Below are 21,127 nucleotides of genomic sequence, written 5' to 3'. Positions count from 1 at the left end.
AAATATAGAAAACCGGCCGTATCACAAAAATAGTCTTTTAAAATTATAATTTATAAGAAAAGTTTGACCAAAAAAAAAAGTTTGCATGATTGTTTCAACTAATGGGTTTATGTAATGTAACGTATTTTTTTTTTCTTTTTCGTTGTGTGTTTATGTAATGGGTCGTGATTGTTTTACTTTTACGTAAGTGCTAATTAAGCTTAACAGTCTCAATTACTTGGACAATTATCAGTGTTATTTGGTGTTATGTTGATCAATTTAAAGATCACTGAGTCTGAGTGAGTGGACAATTATTGAGTCGTTGATAATTTCATGTTTTATAAAACTTTACATTATATATCACGTTTAGAAAAATGATATAATCTGTGCTTCGGTTAACAGAACGATTTTACAATTTACTCAACAAATTAGAGAATAATATATATAAATTAATAATCCGCACAGTACACATAAAGATTGCTTACACACCTAATAGCTTTTTTGTTTTCAAAAATTTATAATTAGTACTCCAAACCCCACAATTACAATAACCAAGAGATACTTAACCGAATTCTGCTTTGCACTAGAATAATAGCCCCATTGGTCATCTGGCTCGGTTCGGTAGAGTTCCCCAGGCACACCGGTCACGTACATGTATTTCGGCGGAGGTCGAGATGAAGAAGACCTACTGCAGTAAGTCTTTCGTGGTGGCAACGGAGGTGGCTGAGCACACGAATTAACGCAAGAGTCTTGAACCGGTACCGGTGGCTGAGTTGTAATTGCGGTATGTTGCAGGGGCGAATCAGAACTGGCTTCATTAGTGAGACAATGTAACACGACAAACATAGAGAAGAAGACTAGAATCAGAGGTTTGGCTTTCATCATGATCATAATGATGATTGATGGGGAAATGTCTTCTAATTAATATCAAGACTTGGGAAATAACAATACAAAGCTGATATATATATATATATATATAAACAACATGCATGTGCTGATGTGCATGTACAGTATACTCAGCGTCATATCTATACATCACTCTATGCATATGGTGGAGACCAGATCATACACATTACAGTGCAAAAGGTTCTTCGGTTTTGAACAAGTCTTCCATTTTGATAAGTTCAACTATTTTGGGTAGACTTATTAAGCTGATATATGGATTGGTCCGGTTGCTTTTGACTCCGGCCTACTTTAGGCCCATCTCTTTTTGGTTTTGCTACTTGACCCTAGATTACCCACCTATGTGCTACTGCTAGTGCTATGTAATGTGCATTGGGTGAAGAACCTCGAAAATATTACACGTGTCATCAACAGCTTGGTTACCAATGATCTCTTGGGAAACGATGACAGAGCTAATAAAGATTAAAGAGAGAAGAAAACACGTATCGACCTCAAAAGCACATGTACAGCTCTCGAACACAACACGTGTTGAAGTGAAAAATAAGAATAACTAAGGACCGACCCTACGTATTTAAGAGCAAATATATTATTATGATAAAACAAGAAGAACAATTAATAAAGAGAGTGAAATGATTCGCTTGAGTCTCTATATAAACATCACAATCCAACTCTCCATAATCTTCCACTTCTACTTCTACTCATATTCCATACATCATATCCCTTTAACATCCACAAACATTTCATCGCTTTGATCAACTTTTTAACCAACGATGATTCCGATATGCGTGCAGTGCGGAACTGGTGGAAACCCTTGTAGATGCAAAGTGGTAGGACCGACGTTAGGGCTCGTGGCGTTTGTAGCAGCTGGAATAGTGGAATGGCCTGTCGGAGCTTTGGTTTATATCTTTAAACACGCAAAGGGTCGCCGCATTATGGGTCATCCGGCCACCCATGTTTACCCCAAAGTCTCTCGTTCCATTCCCATATGATTATGATGACTTCATGATCTCACTTCATGACTTCTGAGTAATTTACTTATATATTATATGTTTCTAAATCATTTTGTATCTTATCTTTCTTTTTTTCCAAGTTATGTACGTGAAAAATAAATAAAATCCCCGCTTTCAATTTTTAAAAGTCGTTATTCAAGAGTCCTTGTTTATTTATAATCAGACGAGAAGAAAACTTTTTAACTGAACTAATTGAGACTAGTATAAGTTTACAAATTTCAACTGAGGTAAGAAAGTAACTCCAAAAATCATATAATTTTGCAATCTAGGCTTTGTTTGTCTAAGCATATAGATAGTTTCGGAATCAAGCATTTGCGTGGTAGATAGTTTTGTTTGATTTGGTGAAAGAAAAAGAAAAGAAAAAAAACGTTCCATAATGGTGTTGTAGTAATACACGCCTCTCAGGTGTGAGAGAGCTAACTAGCCATATAAAAACATTCAGCGTTTTTGAAGTCTTTTAGTAGGTGGTAACAGAAAAAGATAAGAAATTTTTCTGAAAGCTGATCTACCAAACTTTAAAAACATACATGCAGGCAAAAAAAGTTTCGGTGATGATCCTAAAACCATTTTGTGTAACTTGTACACCCTGTTAAACAGCACGACCGATCTAGTGGCGGTTGTGTCGCCTGCACACAGAATTTTGAAAACAATCATTTTTAAGAAAGATTTTGAGTTCTTAGGGATAAAAAACAAACCATGACTCTGGTTTTATACCTGTGGCGATCATAGTCCCTTGGTCTGTCTCTGGACCTGGACCGTGAGCGTGACCTACGTCTGCTTCTTGATGACCGATCATAGTCTCTGTCTTGTTCACGATCACGGTCATGGTGCCTATCTCGCTCTCTACTCCTGCGATCATAATCTCTTCGACGTTCACGACTAGTTCCTCGCTCTTTCTCTCGGTCTTTACTTGATTCCCTCTCCTTACTGTTCCGTTCCTTTAAACTAAGAATGGTTTTCAGTTTCATCATTAAGTCACTTTCAATAGTTCAGAACCGTAAAAAACAATGAAAGTAGAAGCTAGAACTAAAACCTAACCTTTCGCTTTCCTTGCGGGAATTGGTCTTCTCATCCTGAAAGAAAACGCGGAGAAATATAAGAACATACAGCTTTCATCCATCATCACGAAAGAGTAGACTATGTTATTAGTTTTACCAGAAGCTCTGCTAATTTTTCCCGGACTAGCATGTATCCTAAATGAAGCTTCCCTCCAAAATGATCAGCTAAACGACGATCACTGTAGCATCACAAAAAACTCAATTAGCATAACCAAATGCTAAATCATTTCATGATAGCATTTTAGAACAGCTTAACGTTAAAACTCCATTAGTTCATCTCTAGTAAGATCCTTCAAGCACAATAAAATCAAGAAAAGAACGCACATTTATTATAGCTGCAAAAGTAATCCTGCCCAAAAAGCCTGCTGGTGAAAGGAGAAGGTACAATAGCCGGAGTCAAAAAAGTTGAACGACTTGCAACTCAAGAATCTATTTCTAGCTTTTTTCTCTTTCAATCCAAAAGGGAAACAATAACGCAGAAAGTTTGAGCAAGGAAATTAACCTGTCATAGACGCTCAAGAATGCTCCACATATGTCACATAGTCGCAACTTTTGGTCTGTCTGAGAAGATGAAACCAATGTTTAAACACATTAAGCAGGCGGATACGAAGATGTTATACTTCTGTCCCAAATAATACTTTTATGAAAGAAATCAAACGGGTCTACCCATATTAACTATTACTCTTTACCTAAAGGTTAAAATATGATTTACGTTCGAATATGATTGTTATCATAGTCAATTCAACGGTTCTTTCAATCGAAAAACTGATAAATATATAAGGAATCTTGAGGGCCTCATTGGGAAGAATGAAGTTAACTTACAATGCGCACATCAACAGCAGTGTACTTTGTTGAATCTGCTGCAGGTTCTCGTCTAACTGTAAGCTGAAACAGATATAGGCCCAACAGCCATGAGTCACTAATAAAAGTAGGGGGAACAGATAACGAGCTTAAGAAAGAGAATACACCTTCTTAAGAGCTTCAGCCTCTTCTAGTGCTTTCTGTGCTTCATCAACCATTCCTTGTTCACCTAACAAATCAATTAACCAAACACTCTATTTTCAAAATTTGGCAAGTCCAGCGATTCCTTAACATAGGTATAGTAACATACAAAGGGAAGATATTTCCTTATCTTAAGGTATATACAATTTAAGTAATTTATAGGTCAAGAAATCTTAGATCAGCCAGTGGAAACTCCCAACCGGCAGGGAACACTAGACCATGGATATTTTAGCAGTTTCAATATTCCACTACAAATGGCTACTTAATGAGCTCTAAATTAAGATGACCGTAGACAAATTAGGGTTATTTTCCTTACCAAGATCTTCTGCCTTCTTCAGTTTCTCATTTATCATTTCTTGAGTGCGAGGATCAGGTGGAGGTAATACGGAAGATGGTGGTTGAGCTGGAACAGGCTGTGGCAAGGATGCTCTATCTTTGTTGAAGGCTTCCAACAGCAGTACTGCCTACAAGAAAAACAAGACACAGGATTTTCCAGTTGCCACAGGTAAAAGTTAAAAAGCAAAAATGCTTCTTAAACAAATAGTGAAAGCAAGGTCACCTGTTGGTCAGCTCTCTTGGTCCTCATCTCTTCGACTAACTCAAGAGCTCTAATCTTAAGATCCATCTTGCCTTCAAGATCTGCAAAGAGACATTATAACTTTTAAAGACTACCGGCATCTGAAAGTTAGATAACCAGACATTCGCAAAAACATTAATATACAATCTAGAGATCATGGATTTGTACATAAGCAAACGAACCAGTAGACACTCTTAATTGACAGTACAACAATCCTTTGTAAAACAAAAAGATATTCAAAAGCCGAAACAGCAAAGCAAATTAGCTGAGCAATATTCCTTTAATTTTTACCGTGCAGATCTGCTTCTTTCATCTTCTCTTTGATTTTCTCTGATAACTCGAGAATTTCAGGTGACTGCAGTTAAAACGATGTAAGTGGTTTAACAAACCTGAGCAAACAAACTTAGAAGACACATCAACCAAAATTTCAAAAATAAATGATCACCTGAGTGACTTCAGAGACTGAAATGGCAATGGCAGCTTTGGCGTCCTCTTCTTGAAGACGTTTAAGGGCCCTAGCAATCTTCCTATCACACTCAACGATAAGCCTGTCTATGGCATCTTCCAATTCCCTGTCGTAGTTATCAACACCTTTTGCCCTTGCTTCTCGATATCTTAGGGGCGAGTTAAAGTAACACGGAAGTGAAAAGAGAACAAGAAGATACTGTAGAATTAAATTAAACATACCAGTGACACCAACTTTTTATTGGTAACCAATCTGCCTGGAACACGATATTCAAGGTGAGAGCTAATCTCATATACAATAGTGGCCTTCGTGGTATAACAGTAGAAGATAAATATACTAAACATACTTTAAAAAGGATACTCTTTCCTAAGCTGCAAAGAGTGTACCTTTGGGCAAGGTCCCATATCCATTTTCTGAAAACAACAGAAACGTGAAAAGGAGGATCAGTAATTCTTCAAACATCCAAAATTTATACAAGGGAAAAATAATGACTTATGTAATTGGCAATTGAATAGTAAAGCCACCAAGAAGATACAAAACTGGACACTGTTGGTGTTAACTAACCAATAATGGAGTGCTGAAGATTACTAAAATACTATATCAAATATACCAGTAATCAACTCGAGCTAACGCAGAAACACAAAAGAATCAGATCAGCTCAAAAGTGAAATTAGGGTTTTTTTTTTTTTTTCCCTTTCTCAAAGAGTTCTTCTAGTAAAAGCAGCAATAAAATAACATATGGGGGATTCATCGAAGATGTATGAATAGAGAGATACGAACGCACCGTCAATTGAAAGAGATCGTGAGGGCATAGACCAGACAAGTAAAGACGGCACACATCGCGGTCATAGTATTTGCGGTTCACCTCCTGAACGTCGCCGTTTCGGTTTGCTCCCATGAGCACATCAAGCTGCTTCCTTATCGCATCCATCTCCGCTCTTCGTTTCTCTACTTTACTCCCCACCCCCCAACAGAGAGAGAGATTTGGGTTTTTTTTTTTGATCGAAGACGATAATAATAATATCCAATTGTGCGCATCGGGTGTTGTAATGTAAGATTTACGTATTTAAGATTAATTTCATACAGGTCCCTAAATATCAGTAGTTTTATAATTTATCCCCTTTTATTTATTTCCGTTAACATATTTTGCTCACTATTTGGATAAAATTTTTGGACCTCTTGTTTGATCTTCGCCGTTGCCTCAATCTGAGGAAAATGCTGACTCTATTGTTCGTCTCTCTCGGACTCCTTCTTCTCATTGGTCTGCTCTTCAAATTCGCATTCGCTGATGGTATTAATAACTCTGACTCTATGAGTTCTAATGCAATGTTTAACTCTTTTTCGTTTCTTCTGGTTATAGATTCTGTAATAAAGGATTGATCTTTGCTTTCTGTAGGAGATTTCACCCTGATTTCGAAGAAGCATGTCAAGCGCGAAGCCATTGAAGGCGAGGTAAATTTAGGTGGGAGTGATTTGAGTTTTCGAATTACTTCAGTTTCTGAGCACTAACATAAGAGATTTTGTGGTTTTGTTCAGGTTGTATGGATCACAGGGACTAGCCGTGGAATTGGTACTCCTGTTTTTAGGATTATCTGTGAATAAATTTTCTCGAATCCTTTTATTGTGGCTACTTAGTGTTCATGTTTATGATTGGTGGATACAGGTGAAGTTCTTGCTAAACAGTTTGCAAGTTTAGATGCCAAGCTTATCCTCTCCGCGAGGAATAAAGCTGAACTGGAACGGGTTAAGAGTGAGCTCAAAGGTACTAATGAATAATAAAGGAAAGATCTCCACTTGTTAACACTTGATGGGAACTGACTCTGTGTATTATTCTAGGTAAATATGCACCAGAAGATGTAAAGGTTTTGCCTTTAGATTTAGCTAGCGGCGAAGAGTCGCTCAAACTTGTTGTAGAGCAAGCTGTGTCGCTTTTTCCTGGGGTTGGTGTTGATTATTTGGTTCACAATGCTGCCTATGAGCGTCCGGTGAGTAATTTCCTTGCTAATGTTTTGTATCTATCTACTCAATAGAGAGTCTTAGGCTAGAGAGTTGTTGTGTTCAAGCTATTATTTCTGTTGTTTAAGGGCATGTCAGTGTCATCATCGTAACTTTTTCTTGCAGAAATCCAAGGCAACGGATGCAACTGAGGAAATTCTCAAGGTACTACATTAATTGTGTAAAATCCATAGGCAAGATAATTTTGATTGTCAGAGATTTCTTAGCCTGTACTATGATAAGTATGGTTTTTTTAGTGTTTTTTCTTGTTGACATATGGTTAATCAATGACTTTTGTGTGCAGACTACATTCGATGTTAATGTCTTTGGGACGATAACTCTTACAAAGTTGGTAGCTCCTCTTTTGCTAAACCAAGGAGGCGGTCATTTTGTTGTGGTACGTGGTGACTAACCAGAAGATAGTTTTTGTTTAGTGCCTTATGTTTGTGTATATGTTGAAAGATTGAGATATATATCATAGTTTCCTTTATCGCACGCTAGCTAAATTATAATTATTTTACCATATACACATCTTGAGAAGTCAAGTTATGATTAGCTATTCTTGTATGTGTTAATTGTCTATTTCCTTTAGGTTAAATGTCATGATTAATAGTTCATGTCAATCTATAGATAAGCAGTGCTGCAGGAAAGGTACCATCATCTGGACAGGCTATATATTCTGCTTCAAAACATGCTCTGCACGGCTACTTCCACAGTTTGCGTTCTGAGGTATGTTGAAAGTTAAAGAAACTGTGGTTCTTACTACTGTAATTATTTTGCAGCAAATGACTGTTGAAAGTCGCAATAGAAAACTCACAGCTGTCCCAGATTGTTTATAAAATTATTTGTTAATTTGATTTTTTCTTTTACACTCCTTGTTACTAACAACTTACAGTATCTGTGCATGGTTTCAGTTCTGTCAGAAGGGAATCAAGGTTACCGTCGTTTGTCCTGGTCCAATAGAAACCTCGAATGGTACAGGAGCATCAACTTCGGAAGACAAGAAGTCTCCTGAGGTTGGTTAACTGATCATGATTGTGATTTGTGGTTAAGTTGTCATCTGGATTTATTTCCGTTAACCACTATAGTCTTGTAGGCACATAGAATCCTTTCTCTTATTATTTCCATTCAAGCATCTAAAACATGAATTTTCTTTTGCTCCACAGAAGCATGTGTCATCTGAACGATGTGCAGAACTGACTATAATCGCTGCATCTCATAACTTGAAGGAAGCTTGGATTTCACATCAGGTAATTCTTTGTCAAATTGCATATGTTACACTCGGTTTAGATGCAGATATATAAGCTTCTTTTTGCTCTTTATCAGCCGGTATTGCTCGTGATGTATATAGTGCAGTACATGCCTTCCCTTGGCTTCTGGCTCATGGACAAGGTACTTAGTTCATCCCTTTATCCTTTTCAGAAGTTACTGGTATCAGATCTCGTTTTTGTGAAATCCAAGCTTCCTTCAAGAAACATTTTTGATGAAAATGGATGACTTGTTGTAGGTCGGAGGGAAGCGTGTGGAGTTCGCCGAAAAGAAAGGCAACACATATTCATGGAAATTACTGTTCGGGGAGAAGACTAAAACAAACTGAAATTGGTTATTATTACTTATTTAGAAGGTGTATATGTAGTTGGTGTTTATGTTAGCGTCTGTTTGATTGTAAAAAAACTAGCAATTGAGTTGCTCAATTAGTAAGAAACAATGGTGGTGATCTTCTGTATTTAAAATACAGACAACATCCAAAGTTTAAAGATATCAAACACCTTGACCTTGGTAGTTGGTACCGCCATTAGTAGTTTTCTTTTGCCCTCAAAAGTGAATTCAAATGGAGCTACGAGGTAATTGCGGCTGTATAGTCATCCGAGACATGCATTGAAGACACAATTTTGTGGACCAAACTCTACAATACCCTTGCAATCAAAAGTTTATTCATCAATACCCTTATGTTTTCTAAGTACCCTTTGACAAAGGTTGACCAACATATGGACCAACATATACCCCTAAAAACATGTGGATCCCATCAATTTTTCTCCACCAATCGGGTTCCTTCTCTCTCCCCTCTCTCTCCCGACCTCGTCCCCGCTCCCCCATTTTTGCTCCTCTCCCCCTTCCAATCGATACAAATCGAGTCCATAGAAATCAATTTGATTCCAAACGAAAGCAAAAGATTGGGATTGAAGTAAACAGCAAAGCAAAGCAGAAGATTCAGGTGATATTCTTACATTTATTTACCAATGCAATTAGGGTTCTTGAGGTTCATCCTAAAGCAATTAGGATATATACCTTGAATGCTCATTCAATTTATTCTCATTTGTATTAGTGTCGAAATGGGTCGCATACTAAGTGGATTGTAACACTTCATTCGAACTGAATCGTAAAAATATTCCGAAATAAATAGTGATTTTGTGGAGTCGATGTAGTACAACTGGTAGACTAGGTATAACTGATACGGGTACAACTGGTAATAGTTTGGTACAACTTAAACGGGTACAACTGATACAATTTTGGTACAACTTGGTAATACTATTTACACGACAGAGGTTCCAATGTGAGTTTTTTATTTTATTTCAGGCACAATGAATAATAATCGTCGGATAATCATCGTTTTTGATTACGGGGGATATTATGCAACAAGGGAAAATGAACTAAGATGGATTTCAAGAGAAAAAGTTCATCAATCTCTTAGAATGGAGACATCTATTGAAGAGGTCAGTTATTCTGCATTGGTGCAGAAAATATGCAGAAAGGCGAAGGTTGATGAAACTATGACTGAGCTGAAATTGAGTTACGTTCCCGAATCAGTGCATCCTAAGAGACCGATACACATACATGATGACGATGATCTGATGTGTTATTTGGAAATGAATCCAGATCAATTCCAAGTTTTGCATGTGGAAGTCGTGAATGATGTTGAAATAAATCAGGGGGATGAGCAAAGTCGAGGGACTGTAGGTTGTTCACTTAATGAGGAGTTGATTTCAAGTAGAGGAGTTGATTCTAATGAGCCGTCTGAACGTTTTGAGATGATGGAGAATAGTGATGGGAACATGGTTCTTTATCAAGAACAGTCTGAAGAACGAGCAATAGCAGATAACTGTGATATGATTGAAGGTTCTGAGGTCACACCAGTTGTAAATCGTGAATGGGAAGATGGTTTGGATTTGACTTTACGTCAAGAATTTGAAAGCAAGCAAGCAGTTAAAGATTTAGTTGAAAGAGCTGCACACAAGAACTGTTTTGAGTTTGTTATTGTGAAGTCGGATACTATGTTGTTTGTGGTTAAATGCTGTGAATTTAAAAGGGGTTGTAAGTGGTCTTTACGAGCTGTGAGGAATGGGAATTCAAACAGTTTCTCGGTCAGAACTTACAACAAGACGCATACGTGCTTGAGGTCAGATACAAGTACAATGAGGAGAAAAAGGAGAGGCACACCACATTTAGTTGCATCAGTTTTGCGTGAAGATTACCCATGTTTGATAGACACTCCAACTCCCAAAAATCTCATCCCTTTGGTTCAATCAAGAGTTGGTGTTAAAGTGTCTTACTCGACCGCAAATAGAGGAAAAAAACTAGCTGCATATGATCTTCGCGGTACTCCAATGGATAGTTTTAAGTTGGTGCATTGTTATATGCACATGCTGCAGACAATGAACCCAGGTACAATTTCATTTGTTGAATTGGATGAAGCACAGAGGTTTAAGTACTTGTTCTTCGCCTTGGGAGCGTGCATTGAAGGCTTCAAAGCTATGAGAAAGGTGATCATTGTTGATGCAACAAGTATTAAAAATGTCTATGGTGGAGTACTAATCGTGGCTACAGCTCAAGATCCGGATCATCACCATTATCCGATTGCATTTGGTGTAGTTGATGGTGAGAAAGATACAAGTTGGACCTGGTTTTTCAGCAAATTGAAATCAGTTGTACCAGATTGTCCTGAACTGGTCTTCTGTTCTGATAGAAATCAAAGCCTAATCAAGTCAATAAATACGGTGTACCCGTTATCTCATCATGGGTATTGTATTTATCATTTGTCCCAGAATGTTAAATTGAGCTGCAAAAACGTGAACAGGGATTTAGTTGCGACGAAGTTCATGGAATGTGCTAAGGCTTACACAGAGCCTGAGTTTGAGAAACTCTATGCTGATTTTATCAGAAGGTATCCAGCTGCAAGTACTTATCTTGATAATCATGTAGGACAGAACAAATGGGCTCGATGTTATTTTCCAGGAGCTAGATACAACATAGACACCACTAATACGGTTGAATCTATCAATGGTGTCTTTCGATTTGCAAGGGCATACCCATTATTACCAATGATTGATGCGATTGTTAGTAAAGTGGCTGAATGGTTTAACAAATACAGGAAGATATCCTTAGAGACTCCAAAAGAGCAGAAACTAGTTCCTTTTGTTGAGACATTGATGCACACAAGGTGTTCTGAAGCAAAGCTCTTACCAGTGACTGAACTAAACAGCTATTTTCTTGAATACATCGTGACTGGAGTTGATGGTAGTAGTTATGTGGTTGATCTGAGAAGGAAAACGTGCTACTGTAAACAATTTGATATTGACAGATATCTGTGTGTGCATGCAATTGCTGTTGTGATGGAAGCAGCAAGGAACGCTGGTAATGAGATCCAACTGCATGACTTGTGCAGTAAGTACTATTGGATGGAGCAGTGGACATTGGGGTATTCGAGGACGATATATCCAGTTCCTATCATGTCTATGTGGATGGTCCCTGACGATGTACGTGCTAAGATTGTTCTTCCTAAGTTTTATGTCACAAAAAGAGGAAGAAAACCAACAAAAAGGATTCCATCAGCCGGAGAACATGGACGCAGGAAGAAGAAGAAAAATTCGAGTAGGAGCTGGTTTGATAGTGAGGATTCTCGGACTTAGTTTCTTATTTGGAGAACTTAGTAAAACTTGTTTTTTCCTCGGTACAACTATTGTCATTTGTGTGTGTTTGTTTTTGTGGATTATCTTGATAGACATGTTTGCTTATCTTTATGGGAAAACTTATTTCAGTTAAATTGTGATTATCTTCCTTAGGTTAGTTGAAAAAAATAATTATATATATTATTTATAATTAAAAATTGTAATTAAAATTTTATAATTAAAAATAATTAAAAAAAATCAAAATAACATAGTTATTATTTATAAATTTTCAAATAAAAATAAATATGATATTTGTTAACAACAAAAATATTATATAACTAATTGAAAGAAAGAATTGTCATAACAATTTTCATCATATTCAAGGTTTACCATGAAACACCATATACTTTAAGGGTTCATTTGTGGTTGTAAACCACATATAATTACAAAAGTTTAGAAAATTATCTTTTCAAACATATGATCGCATGAACATGTGTAAATGTATCTCAATTAACCGTAAACCATGTGTGCAACTAAAATTATTGGGTTTTGACATGGTATAACTAAAAACAATAAAAAATTTGGAATTGTACAACTTGTCAAGATCGGTACAATCTGAAAACTTGGAACAACTAGTGCATTTTGGCGGCTACACATGTGTAAATTGGCGGCTACACGTGTGTAAATTGGCGGCTACACGTGTTTTTTATGTGTCCCAAACAAAATTTCAATTTTTGAAAAATTAAAATTGAAGCCAAGTATGCTAGGGCGGGTTTGCGATTTCTGGGTCAAAAAAAAAATCATTTCTCTCCCTCTCTTGCGATTTCTGGGTTCCTACAAAAAAAATCATTTCTCTCCCTATCTTTCCTAGTTAGGGTTTGCGATTTCTGGGTCATCTCAAATCTTGAAATGAGCTACGATTCTGGAGCATCGAGGACCTCATGTGGCAATTCCTCTAATCGAGAGTTTCCAGGCATCCAAAAAAAATGTCATTGTGGTTCGGCAGTAGTTGAGATAATCTCTCACTCGATCTCAAACCCTTGTCGTCGCTACAACCGTTGTGCGTATACAGCACAAAGAAAGGTAAATATATTCTAATATTCGTTGATAATCATGTACATTTATTTACTAATTTCTGTCTTTTATGTAGCTTGTCAACGACACACATGTATTTAAATGGGTGGATGAGGCATTGGTGGATGAAGTACAACAATTAGATTTTCAAGTGGGTGTCCTCGAAGAAGATGTTAGACAGCTGAAGATGGATAGGAGTAGAGATATGAAGAAAATTAAGCAGATCTATTTTCTCGTTTTTTTTGGATGTCTTCTTGTGGTATGTCTCGGAAGATGGTACAACTAAGTAGAACTTGTTCTTGGAAGATGGTACAACTACGTAGTAATAGTACAACTAAGTAAAACTTGTTCTTTGTAATGGTATAACTAAGGATCGTTTGTCTGGTTCCATTTGACGATTGCCGGTAATTTGTCTTGTTCTTGTGTGTTATTTTGTCTGCTTAAACACACAAAGAGTTCACATACTGCCGTTATTTTGTCTACTTAAACACACAAAGAGTTCACATACTGACTTTAACATTCCAACCAAGTTGTATTTAAAAACATAGAGTTGTACTTAAAAAAACAGAGTTGTACCTAGTTAAGCATTCCGAGTAATTAACAAAAAAACATAAAAACAACCAAAGAGTTCACATACTGACTCATACAAGATTACATGCTCATTACTTTTTGGAGGGCTTCTGCCTTGTTATAATAGGACTCCTTACGACAACAGAAGGTCCCGTCCCCTTCTTACTTATAATCTTCACCTTTGTACCAAGTTGTTCTCCACTGGATCCTTCTCTTGTTCTCTTTTTTCTCTCGTATCTCACTAGATCCTTCTCCATTGGATCCTTCTCCCTCTCGGCCTTCTCCCTCTCGGCCTTCTCCCTCTCGGCCTTCTCCTTCTCGGCCTTCTCCTTCTCGGCCTTCTCCCTCTCGGCTTTCTCCCTCTCAGCCTTCTCCTTCTCCGCCTTCTCCTTTTCAGCCTTCTCCTTTTCGGCTTTCTCCCTCTCGGCCTTCTCCTTCTCGGCCTTCTCCTTCTCGGCCTTCTCCTTCTCGGCCTTCTCCTCCTCTATAGCCTTCTCCTTCTCGGCCTTCTCCCTCTCGGCCTTCTCCTTCTCGGCATCCTCCTCCTCTATAGCCTCATTTGCACCAACTCCGTCACACTCATTTGCACCAAATTCCTCGCTTGGAAAAACTCCTTCTCCATTTCTTTCCCAGTTCACATATGTTTCCACCGATTTGATCCTAGCATCCATGTCATCAAATTTTTCGTTGATTTCCTTAAACCCCTTCTTCACCAGATCTTCTAGCTGAATCAAGCTAGCTCTTAGCTGAATCAAGCTACCTCCTACCATATCATTCTCCGAATTCGCATCATCCTTAGCCACATCATTCGGATCCACATCATCCGGATCCACATTCTCAATCATCCGGATCCACATTCTCAATCACCGGATTTGCCTCAAATGATCGGGCGGCCACATCTAGGTTGTGAAGCTCTTCAAACCAAATTGACTTGTGCTTTTCAATTAAACGTTTGCTCCAACCATCAGCAACTGGATCATCCGCATCATCACAGCCACCATCCTCATCTATGATCATGGCTAAAAGGTGTGTCTCCCGAGGAGTTGGAGTTAACATACTATCAATCTCCTGTCAAAATAAACAAACATAACATACTATCAATCTCCTATCAACCAATGTTACATAAATAATGAATCTGATAAGTAATTTACATAAATAATGAATATGAATAACTAACCTTAGTTGTACCAAGTTGGTCATATATTTCTTTCAAAGAAAAACCTTTCTTCTTACTTGCTTTAAACTTCATCTTGCACATCCGAGGACAGTTACGGTGTGCATGTGAATCAGAAACGTCTTCTCGGAAGGTGTTCTTTAGCACAGGAATTGCTTCAAACGCAAGAAGCTACACACAACACAAGAACATTCAATGTTTAGTTGGATCCAGTTATACTAAGTTGTACATTTTGAAAACTAGTAATTACCTCCAAAGGAATGATGAAACTAGGAAAGACCTACTGTGGACCCACAACTCCACCAAAGTGTCACATCAAATGAAAGATGTCTTTCATGTTCTCATCAAATACCATTCGACCCCAAGGGAATGTTCTACACAAATCAAGATCATCCACAGCTCTAAGAAAGAAAGGCTCCACAGAGGGTGCATTCTTTCCACCCTTTTTCTTCCCTATGATGACGCTAGATAAAAAATACAGTACGGCCATCTTCAAACGATCCTCTGAAGGTTTCTTCATCGAAAGTAGCTTCGCTTTGACATCTCCATATTGTATTATTTGTCCACCTTTAAATTGCTTCCGAGCAAAATTTAAACTGCCCAAACCATCCTTGAATTTTGGATACTGATGGCAATATAACCCATAAATGATTGTCATTTCTCTGAGAGAATACCGGATAGGAGTCCCATTAACAATGAACCAGCATTCATTTTTCTTCTCCAAATGCGCTGTGCGAAGCAACAACATCCACATACCCATCAACTTATGATTCGAATCCTTAGGCATATGGAAGAAATGCTTGAACTGTGGGTGCCCTAAGAACCAATCCAACTCCTCTTCCTTAAGATGACCGCCTAATAAGTTTACCGCCTCTGAAATATAACACTTTCCAGACATCTTGAAAGGCTTCGTATACTGGGAGTAATCAAAGTACATACTCAAAGGTTGCATTACATCGGATTCATCCTCAGATTCCTGCAAGACACATATCTAGTTATACCAAGTTTTTCTAAGTTATACTAAGTTATACAGTTATACTTTTTAGAACGAATTCTTATACGGTTATACCAATATAGGGAGAGATACTTACCGATGAATCCTTATCATTTGACTTCTCAATTGAGTCCGTTTTATCGGAATCACGTTCTGATTCATCTCCACGAGTTGCTTCTTCTTCGAGATCTGCTGGGGGATTCGATTTTTCCACATAGCTTGGGTTCTTTGTACGAACCATTATGATTCTTCCACACATGCACACAAAAAACAACAACTGATTTCAACTTCAACTTTCACAAACCAAATTGAACATAATCTGATGAAACAAACGTTTTGAGGACTTTGTTTCATCAGAATTGAACATAATCTGATGAAACAGACGTTTGTTCCAAGCTTTTCCACAAACCAAGTTGAACATAAAACAAACGCCCCAAAATCTGATGACTTTCAACGTTCTGAGGAATCAACACATGAAAAAAATCAACAAAACCCCCCAAAATTAAAAACCAAATTATCGAAATCGGAACCCATATTACCCGATTTTGAAAAACAAATAACCCAAATTCGAAAACCCCCAACCTATTTCAACTTACCCAGAATCGAGTTATCCTTAGTTGCACTTGAGGGAGAAGAATAATTAACGGGAATTGAACGAGGGAGAGTGGAGTCGTGAATGAAGGAATTCGAAAAGTTGGGTAGTTAAAGGAAAGATCCGATTTCAACTGGATTGTCCGAATTTTGTGGGTTTGGGTGGATATAAGGTGGTTGGATCTGTAAATAACAGAAATGATATAAGTTTATTTGTCTTTAACCACATTTTTGATTTAAAAAAAAAAAAATAGTTTGTTATTTTCGCATATGAGAATAAACTTTTGATTGCAAGGATATACTAGATTTTGGTCCCAATTTTGTGCATTGGATGTAATGTAAGAAGAAGACTTACGTATTTAAGATTAATTGCATACAGGTCCCAAATATCAACAGTTTCATTATTTATCCCTTTTATTTATTTCCGTTGACATATTGATTTTGCGGACCCACACTATTTGGATGAAAATTTTGGACTCTTGTTTGTTCTTCGCCGTTCGCCGTTGCCTCAATCAGAGAAAAATGCTGAGTCTAGTCTTGGTCTCTCTCGGACTCCTTCTTCTCATCGGTCTGCTCTTCAAATTCGCATTCGCCGATGGTATTAATAACTCGTAAGAGTTATAATGCAATGTTAAGTTCTTTTCGTTTCTTCTGGTTATAGATTCTGTTCGAAAAGGATTGATCTTTTTGCTTTCTGTAGGAGATTTCACCCTGATTTCGAAGAAGCATGTCAAGCGCGAAGCCATTGAAGGCAAGGTATTAGGATTCATATACGAAAAAAAAAAAGGAAATTTAGTTGGAATGATTTGAGTTTTCGAATTATTTCAATTTCTGAGCATTAATTTAAGAGATTTTGTGGTTTTGTTTAGGTTGTATGGATTACAGGGGCTAGCCGTGGAATTGGTAACTCCTGTTTTTTAGGATCATCTGTGGATAAAATTTTTCGAATCCTGTTTTCGTGTTCATTGTTTATGATTGGTGGATACAGGGGAAATTCTTGCTAAACAGTTTGCAAATTTAGATGCCAAACTTATTCTCTCCGCGAGGAATAAAGCTGAACTGGAACGGGTTAAGAGTGAACTCAAAGGTACTAATGAATAAAGGAAAGCTCTCCGCTTTTGAACTCTGACCTTTTCTTGTTGACACACTGACTCTGTTTTCTTCTAGGTAAATATGCACCAGAAGATGTAAAGGTTTTGCCTTTAGATCTAGCTAGCGGCGAGGAGTCTCTCAAACATGTTGTAGAGCAAGCTGTGTCGCTTTTTCCTGGGGCTGGTGTTGATTATTTGGTTCACAATGCTGCCTATGAGCGTCCGGTAAATGTTTTGTATCCACTCAATAGAGAGTCTTAGCTACAGAATTTTTTTAGTTCAAGCTATTATTTCTGTTGTTTAAGGGCGTGTCATCATTATAACTTTTTCTTGCAGAAATCCAAGGCATCGGATGCAACTGAGGAAACTCTCAAGGTATTAAATTAATTGCATAGGCAAGATTATTTTTGATTGCCAGAGATTTCTTAGCCTGTACTACGATAAGTATGGCTTTTATGGTTAATCACTGACTTTGTGTGCAGACTACATTCGATGTTAATGTCTTTGGGACCATAACTCTTACAAAGTTGGTAGCTCCTCATATGCTAAACCAAGGAGGCGGTCATTTTGTTGTGGTACGTGGTGACTAACCAGGGGATAGTTTTTGTTTAGTGCCTTATGTTTGTGGATATTTTGAAAGATTGAGATATATATCATAGTTTCCTTTATTGCACGCTAGCTAAATTATAATTATGTCATGAATAATAGTTCATGTCAATCTATAGATAAGCAGTGCTGCAGGAAAGGTACCATCACCTGGACAGGCTATATATTCTGCTTCAAAACATGCTCTGCATGGCTACTTCCACAGCTTGCGTTCTGAGGTATGTTGAAAGTTAAAGAAACTGTGGTTCTTGCTAATTATTTTGGCAGCAAATGACTATTGAAAGTCGCAATAGAAAATTATTTGCTAATTTGATTTTTTCTTTTACATTCGTTGTTACTAATTAATGAAAATAGCACCTTAAAGAAGTAGAATAACTTACAATATCTGTGCATGGTTTCAGTTCTTTCAGAAGGGAATAAAGGTTACCGTCGTTTGTCCTGGTCCAATAGAAACCTCAAATGGTACAGGAACATCAACTTCGGAAGACAAGAAGTCTCCTGAGGTTGGTTGACTGATTATGATTGTGTCCGAATCCTTTCTCTTATTATCTCCACTCAAGCATCTAATACATGAATTTTCTTTTGCCACACAGAAGCGTGTGTCATCTGAACGATGTGCAGAACTGACTATAATCGCTGCATCTCATAACTTGAAGGAAGCTTGGATTTCACATCAGGTACTTCTTTGTCAAATTGCATATGTTACACTCGGTTTAGATGCAGTTATATAAGCTTCTTTTCGCTCTTTATCAGCCGGTACTACTCGTGATGTATCTAGTGCAGTACATGCCTTCACTTGGCTTCTGGCTCATGGACAAGGTACTTAGTTCATCCGTTTTGTCTTTTTCAGAAGTTACTGGTATAAGATCTCGTTTTGTTTCCCATTAACGTGTGACAGGAAACATTTTTGACTTAGAGAATTTTAAGATAGAACAGAGGCATTTACTATCCCTTAAAGGCAACCTTTTGATGAAAATGAATGACTTGTAGGTCGGAGGGAAGCGTGTGGAGGTCGCCGAAAAGAAAGGCAACACATACTCATGGAATTTACTGTTCGGGGAGAAGACTAAAACAAACTGAAACTGGTTATTTAAAAGGTGTAGATGTAGTTGGTATTTATGTTAGCGTCTGTTTGATTGTTAAAATAACTAGTAATTTGTTGCCTTGTGAGTTGCTCAATAAGTAAGAAACGATGGTAATCTTCTGTATTTAAGATACATACAACATCCACGTTGGTTTTACAACATCCAAAGTTTAAAGATATCCAAAGTTTAAAGATATCCAAGTTTTTTTGCACTCAAAGTGAATTCAAATGGAGCTATAAGGTAATTGCGGCTGTATGTCATCCAATAGACTTCTGATCCCAGTGGACTTCAGTTCCTATAAAAGAAGAACCAAAAAGAAAGCTATATGATGCATACATCGAAGACTAATGAAAGCTTTTGGGGTTTGAATTGCTGCCAGAAACTCACAGACAATACTCCTGCCAAAGCTGCATAAGGCTGAATAGCTGGTTTTGCAACACGGATGGCTACAACACCGTTCAATCTTTCCTTCTCTTCAGAGTAAAAGTTTCGGTAAACTTTAACACCTGCAGATATAGCATCATTCAGGTTAGAAACGCCCACATAGCGAAAGAGATGCTTTCTAGACGTTTTATGTTGTTTTAAGTAGCAATTGGTAAATATCTTCAAACCTTCTTCTATACTCTCAACTCCAGGAAGAACTTCGGCAAGACCCTCCAGTCTCAGCATTTCTGAGAATGAAGTATAATGGTGAACGTCCTGCCCTCATCAAAATGTTTAATAAGGAGATGTATATAGTCTTTGACCTCACAAGGAAGAATTGATAGAGATACAACGATTAGTGGACTACCTGAACTTCAAGCAGCAAGCATTTATTGAACAAAATAAAAGCCCCTGAGCTAATTCTGAGAGTACAAAGGAGGAAACATAAAGCTGACTAGTAAGTATTGAGTAGACAAATTTCGAAGTTAAAACCCGGAAGAACAAAAACAAGATCTGAATGTGATGATGGTTCATCAACAAAAAGATTAAAACAGCAGACCTCATGTAGTCTCCCACTGCACATCTTCCTTCAACAGTTTTCAGACCATCTGGCGAACAAGAGACACCCGGAAATAAAAATGAGATGAAGCAAATTAAATTGTCTACTACACTCAACGCAAGTAAACAGAAAATGTACCTTTCAATTGGGTGAAGTAAGGCTCTTGGACATGAAGCTCAAAGTTGACCTTCTTTAACATCTGAAAGAATGAATCTTTTCAATTCACCAAAAAATTTAACTAAACTTTTTCCCACTCTGTTTTAATGCGTATATCAAAGTTTACATACATCAACTAAGTCATGATGTCCAAAGCCATGAAACAGTTTGCTGTATTTCTCCAAATCACCCTCGGAGGCTAGACATTCAGACAGAGCTCTTGCTAGAAGCTTATACACCGCTGGTTTTTCTGTTAGTTAAAAAACATCTCTGAGAAATTTCAGTTATGGCTCTTAACCATTCCAGTTTCATAATTTGATTACTAAATTAGCAAAACGTACCTGTTGAATCTGTATCTTCCTCAAGAAGATGAAGGCAAAAATCTGTGGTCAGATCAAGATCGAAACTTGGAACGGTTTCGTCTAAGTGGGAGCGCAGAGTAAAACGTAGAAGTGATTCCATACATTCACGGAGATTCACCGACTTTGTTCCCGGCGATGTTGGTTGCTCCATTTTCGTCAACAAAAACACCAAAGTGAATCGATACGCCTCTTCTTTAAACTACCCTTAATTAATTAAAATTCGTTAAACTACCCTTAATCAAATAAATTTCGTTAAAATAACCTCAATTCAGAAATATTCGTTACAACAATACCCTCAAGTTTGCAAATACTACACGATGATCCAACAAAACTAAATTACATACACCGATACACGTGAGCCTTTATTTTGTCGTATCTTGTAATATTTACAAAAATCCATATAAAAAGAGACACAAAATTCGTGTAAATAATTTTTTTTTTTTTTAAAAATCGCGTAAATACTCTAAAGTTTGTAATATTAGGAGATGTTATAATAAAAAATTCGAAATTGTTAATTTGACCTCGTTTTCCAAACGCTGTCGTTTGCAATGGCGTAAGGTTACTAA

At 37.4% G+C, this 21,127-nt stretch overlaps 5 protein-coding genes and 2 pseudogenes across 11 annotated transcripts; 4 read left to right on the top strand and 3 right to left on the bottom strand.

Annotated features, from left to right (window-relative positions):
• Positions 1-1,483: 1,483 nt before the first annotated feature.
• Positions 1,484-2,012, top strand: LOC104786416 (uncharacterized). Its single transcript, XM_010511864.3, has one exon. It carries the CDS (start codon positions 1,653-1,655, stop codon positions 1,869-1,871), a length of 219 nt encoding a protein of 72 aa, XP_010510166.1. The 5' UTR covers positions 1,484-1,652; the 3' UTR covers positions 1,872-2,012.
• Positions 2,013-2,245: 233 nt separating this feature from the next.
• On the bottom strand, positions 2,246-5,926 carry LOC104786189 (U1 snRNP-associated protein usp106). 6 transcript variants are annotated; one of them, XR_015556591.1, is made up of 14 exons: positions 5,780-5,926; positions 5,356-5,408; positions 4,975-5,143; positions 4,821-4,884; positions 4,512-4,591; positions 4,269-4,416; positions 3,919-3,980; positions 3,773-3,835; positions 3,453-3,511; positions 3,275-3,315; positions 3,048-3,129; positions 2,931-2,965; positions 2,607-2,837; positions 2,246-2,518 (listed from the first exon to the last, which is right to left on the bottom strand). XR_015556591.1 is itself a non-coding variant. In XM_010511577.3 (13 exons), exons 1-13 carry the CDS (start codon positions 5,924-5,926, stop codon positions 2,500-2,502), a joined length of 1,212 nt encoding a protein of 403 aa, XP_010509879.1. In that variant the 3' UTR covers positions 2,246-2,499. The 6 variants fall into 6 exon arrangements, 2 of the variants coding, with proteins under 2 accessions (XP_010509879.1, XP_087305808.1); XR_015556621.1 differs by having other exon boundaries at positions 3,275-3,312; XR_015556626.1 differs by having other exon boundaries at positions 4,975-5,251; positions 5,342-5,408; positions 5,780-5,920.
• Positions 5,927-6,032: 106 nt separating this feature from the next.
• Positions 6,033-8,772, top strand: LOC104786283 (uncharacterized). Its single transcript, XM_010511680.3, has 12 exons — positions 6,033-6,286; positions 6,392-6,447; positions 6,532-6,565; positions 6,659-6,757; positions 6,832-6,980; positions 7,117-7,155; positions 7,295-7,387; positions 7,621-7,719; positions 7,905-8,006; positions 8,157-8,240; positions 8,317-8,382; positions 8,498-8,772. The coding sequence occupies exons 1-12, from the start codon at positions 6,211-6,213 to the stop codon at positions 8,585-8,587; spliced, it is 987 nt and encodes a 328-aa protein (XP_010509982.1). The 5' UTR covers positions 6,033-6,210; the 3' UTR covers positions 8,588-8,772.
• Positions 8,773-9,581: 809 nt separating this feature from the next.
• Positions 9,582-13,236, top strand: LOC147949432 (uncharacterized; annotated as a pseudogene).
• Positions 13,237-13,583: 347 nt separating this feature from the next.
• Positions 13,584-15,367, bottom strand: LOC147949431 (uncharacterized protein At3g43530-like; annotated as a pseudogene).
• A 1,306-nt stretch (positions 15,368-16,673) lies between these two features.
• LOC104785818 (uncharacterized) lies at positions 16,674-19,254 on the top strand. Of its 2 annotated transcripts, none has more exons than XM_010511138.3 (12): positions 16,674-16,877; positions 16,980-17,035; positions 17,149-17,182; positions 17,268-17,366; positions 17,447-17,595; positions 17,707-17,745; positions 17,853-17,945; positions 18,096-18,194; positions 18,378-18,479; positions 18,570-18,653; positions 18,730-18,795; positions 18,967-19,254. In XM_010511138.3, the coding sequence occupies exons 1-12, from the start codon at positions 16,742-16,744 to the stop codon at positions 19,054-19,056; spliced, it is 1,047 nt and encodes a 348-aa protein (XP_010509440.1). In that variant the 5' UTR covers positions 16,674-16,741; the 3' UTR covers positions 19,057-19,254. The 2 variants fall into 2 exon arrangements, with proteins under 2 accessions (XP_010509440.1, XP_010509507.1); XM_010511205.3 differs by having other exon boundaries at positions 16,725-16,890.
• Positions 19,160-21,013, bottom strand: LOC104786096 (uncharacterized). Its single transcript, XM_010511464.3, has 8 exons — positions 20,541-21,013; positions 20,331-20,449; positions 20,182-20,242; positions 20,044-20,092; positions 19,852-19,906; positions 19,673-19,760; positions 19,449-19,567; positions 19,160-19,356 (listed from the first exon to the last, which is right to left on the bottom strand). Exons 1-8 carry the CDS (start codon positions 20,710-20,712, stop codon positions 19,285-19,287), a joined length of 735 nt encoding a protein of 244 aa, XP_010509766.1. The 5' UTR covers positions 20,713-21,013; the 3' UTR covers positions 19,160-19,284.
• Positions 21,014-21,127: the final 114 nt, after the last annotated feature.

Source organism: Camelina sativa, chromosome 1, assembly GCF_030686135.1.
Source record: "Camelina sativa cultivar CO46 ecotype springtype chromosome 1, ASM3068613v1".
In the NCBI taxonomy this organism is placed as follows: Eukaryota; Viridiplantae; Streptophyta; class Magnoliopsida; order Brassicales; family Brassicaceae; genus Camelina; species Camelina sativa.
This window is presented reverse-complemented; position numbering and strand designations above follow the sequence as displayed.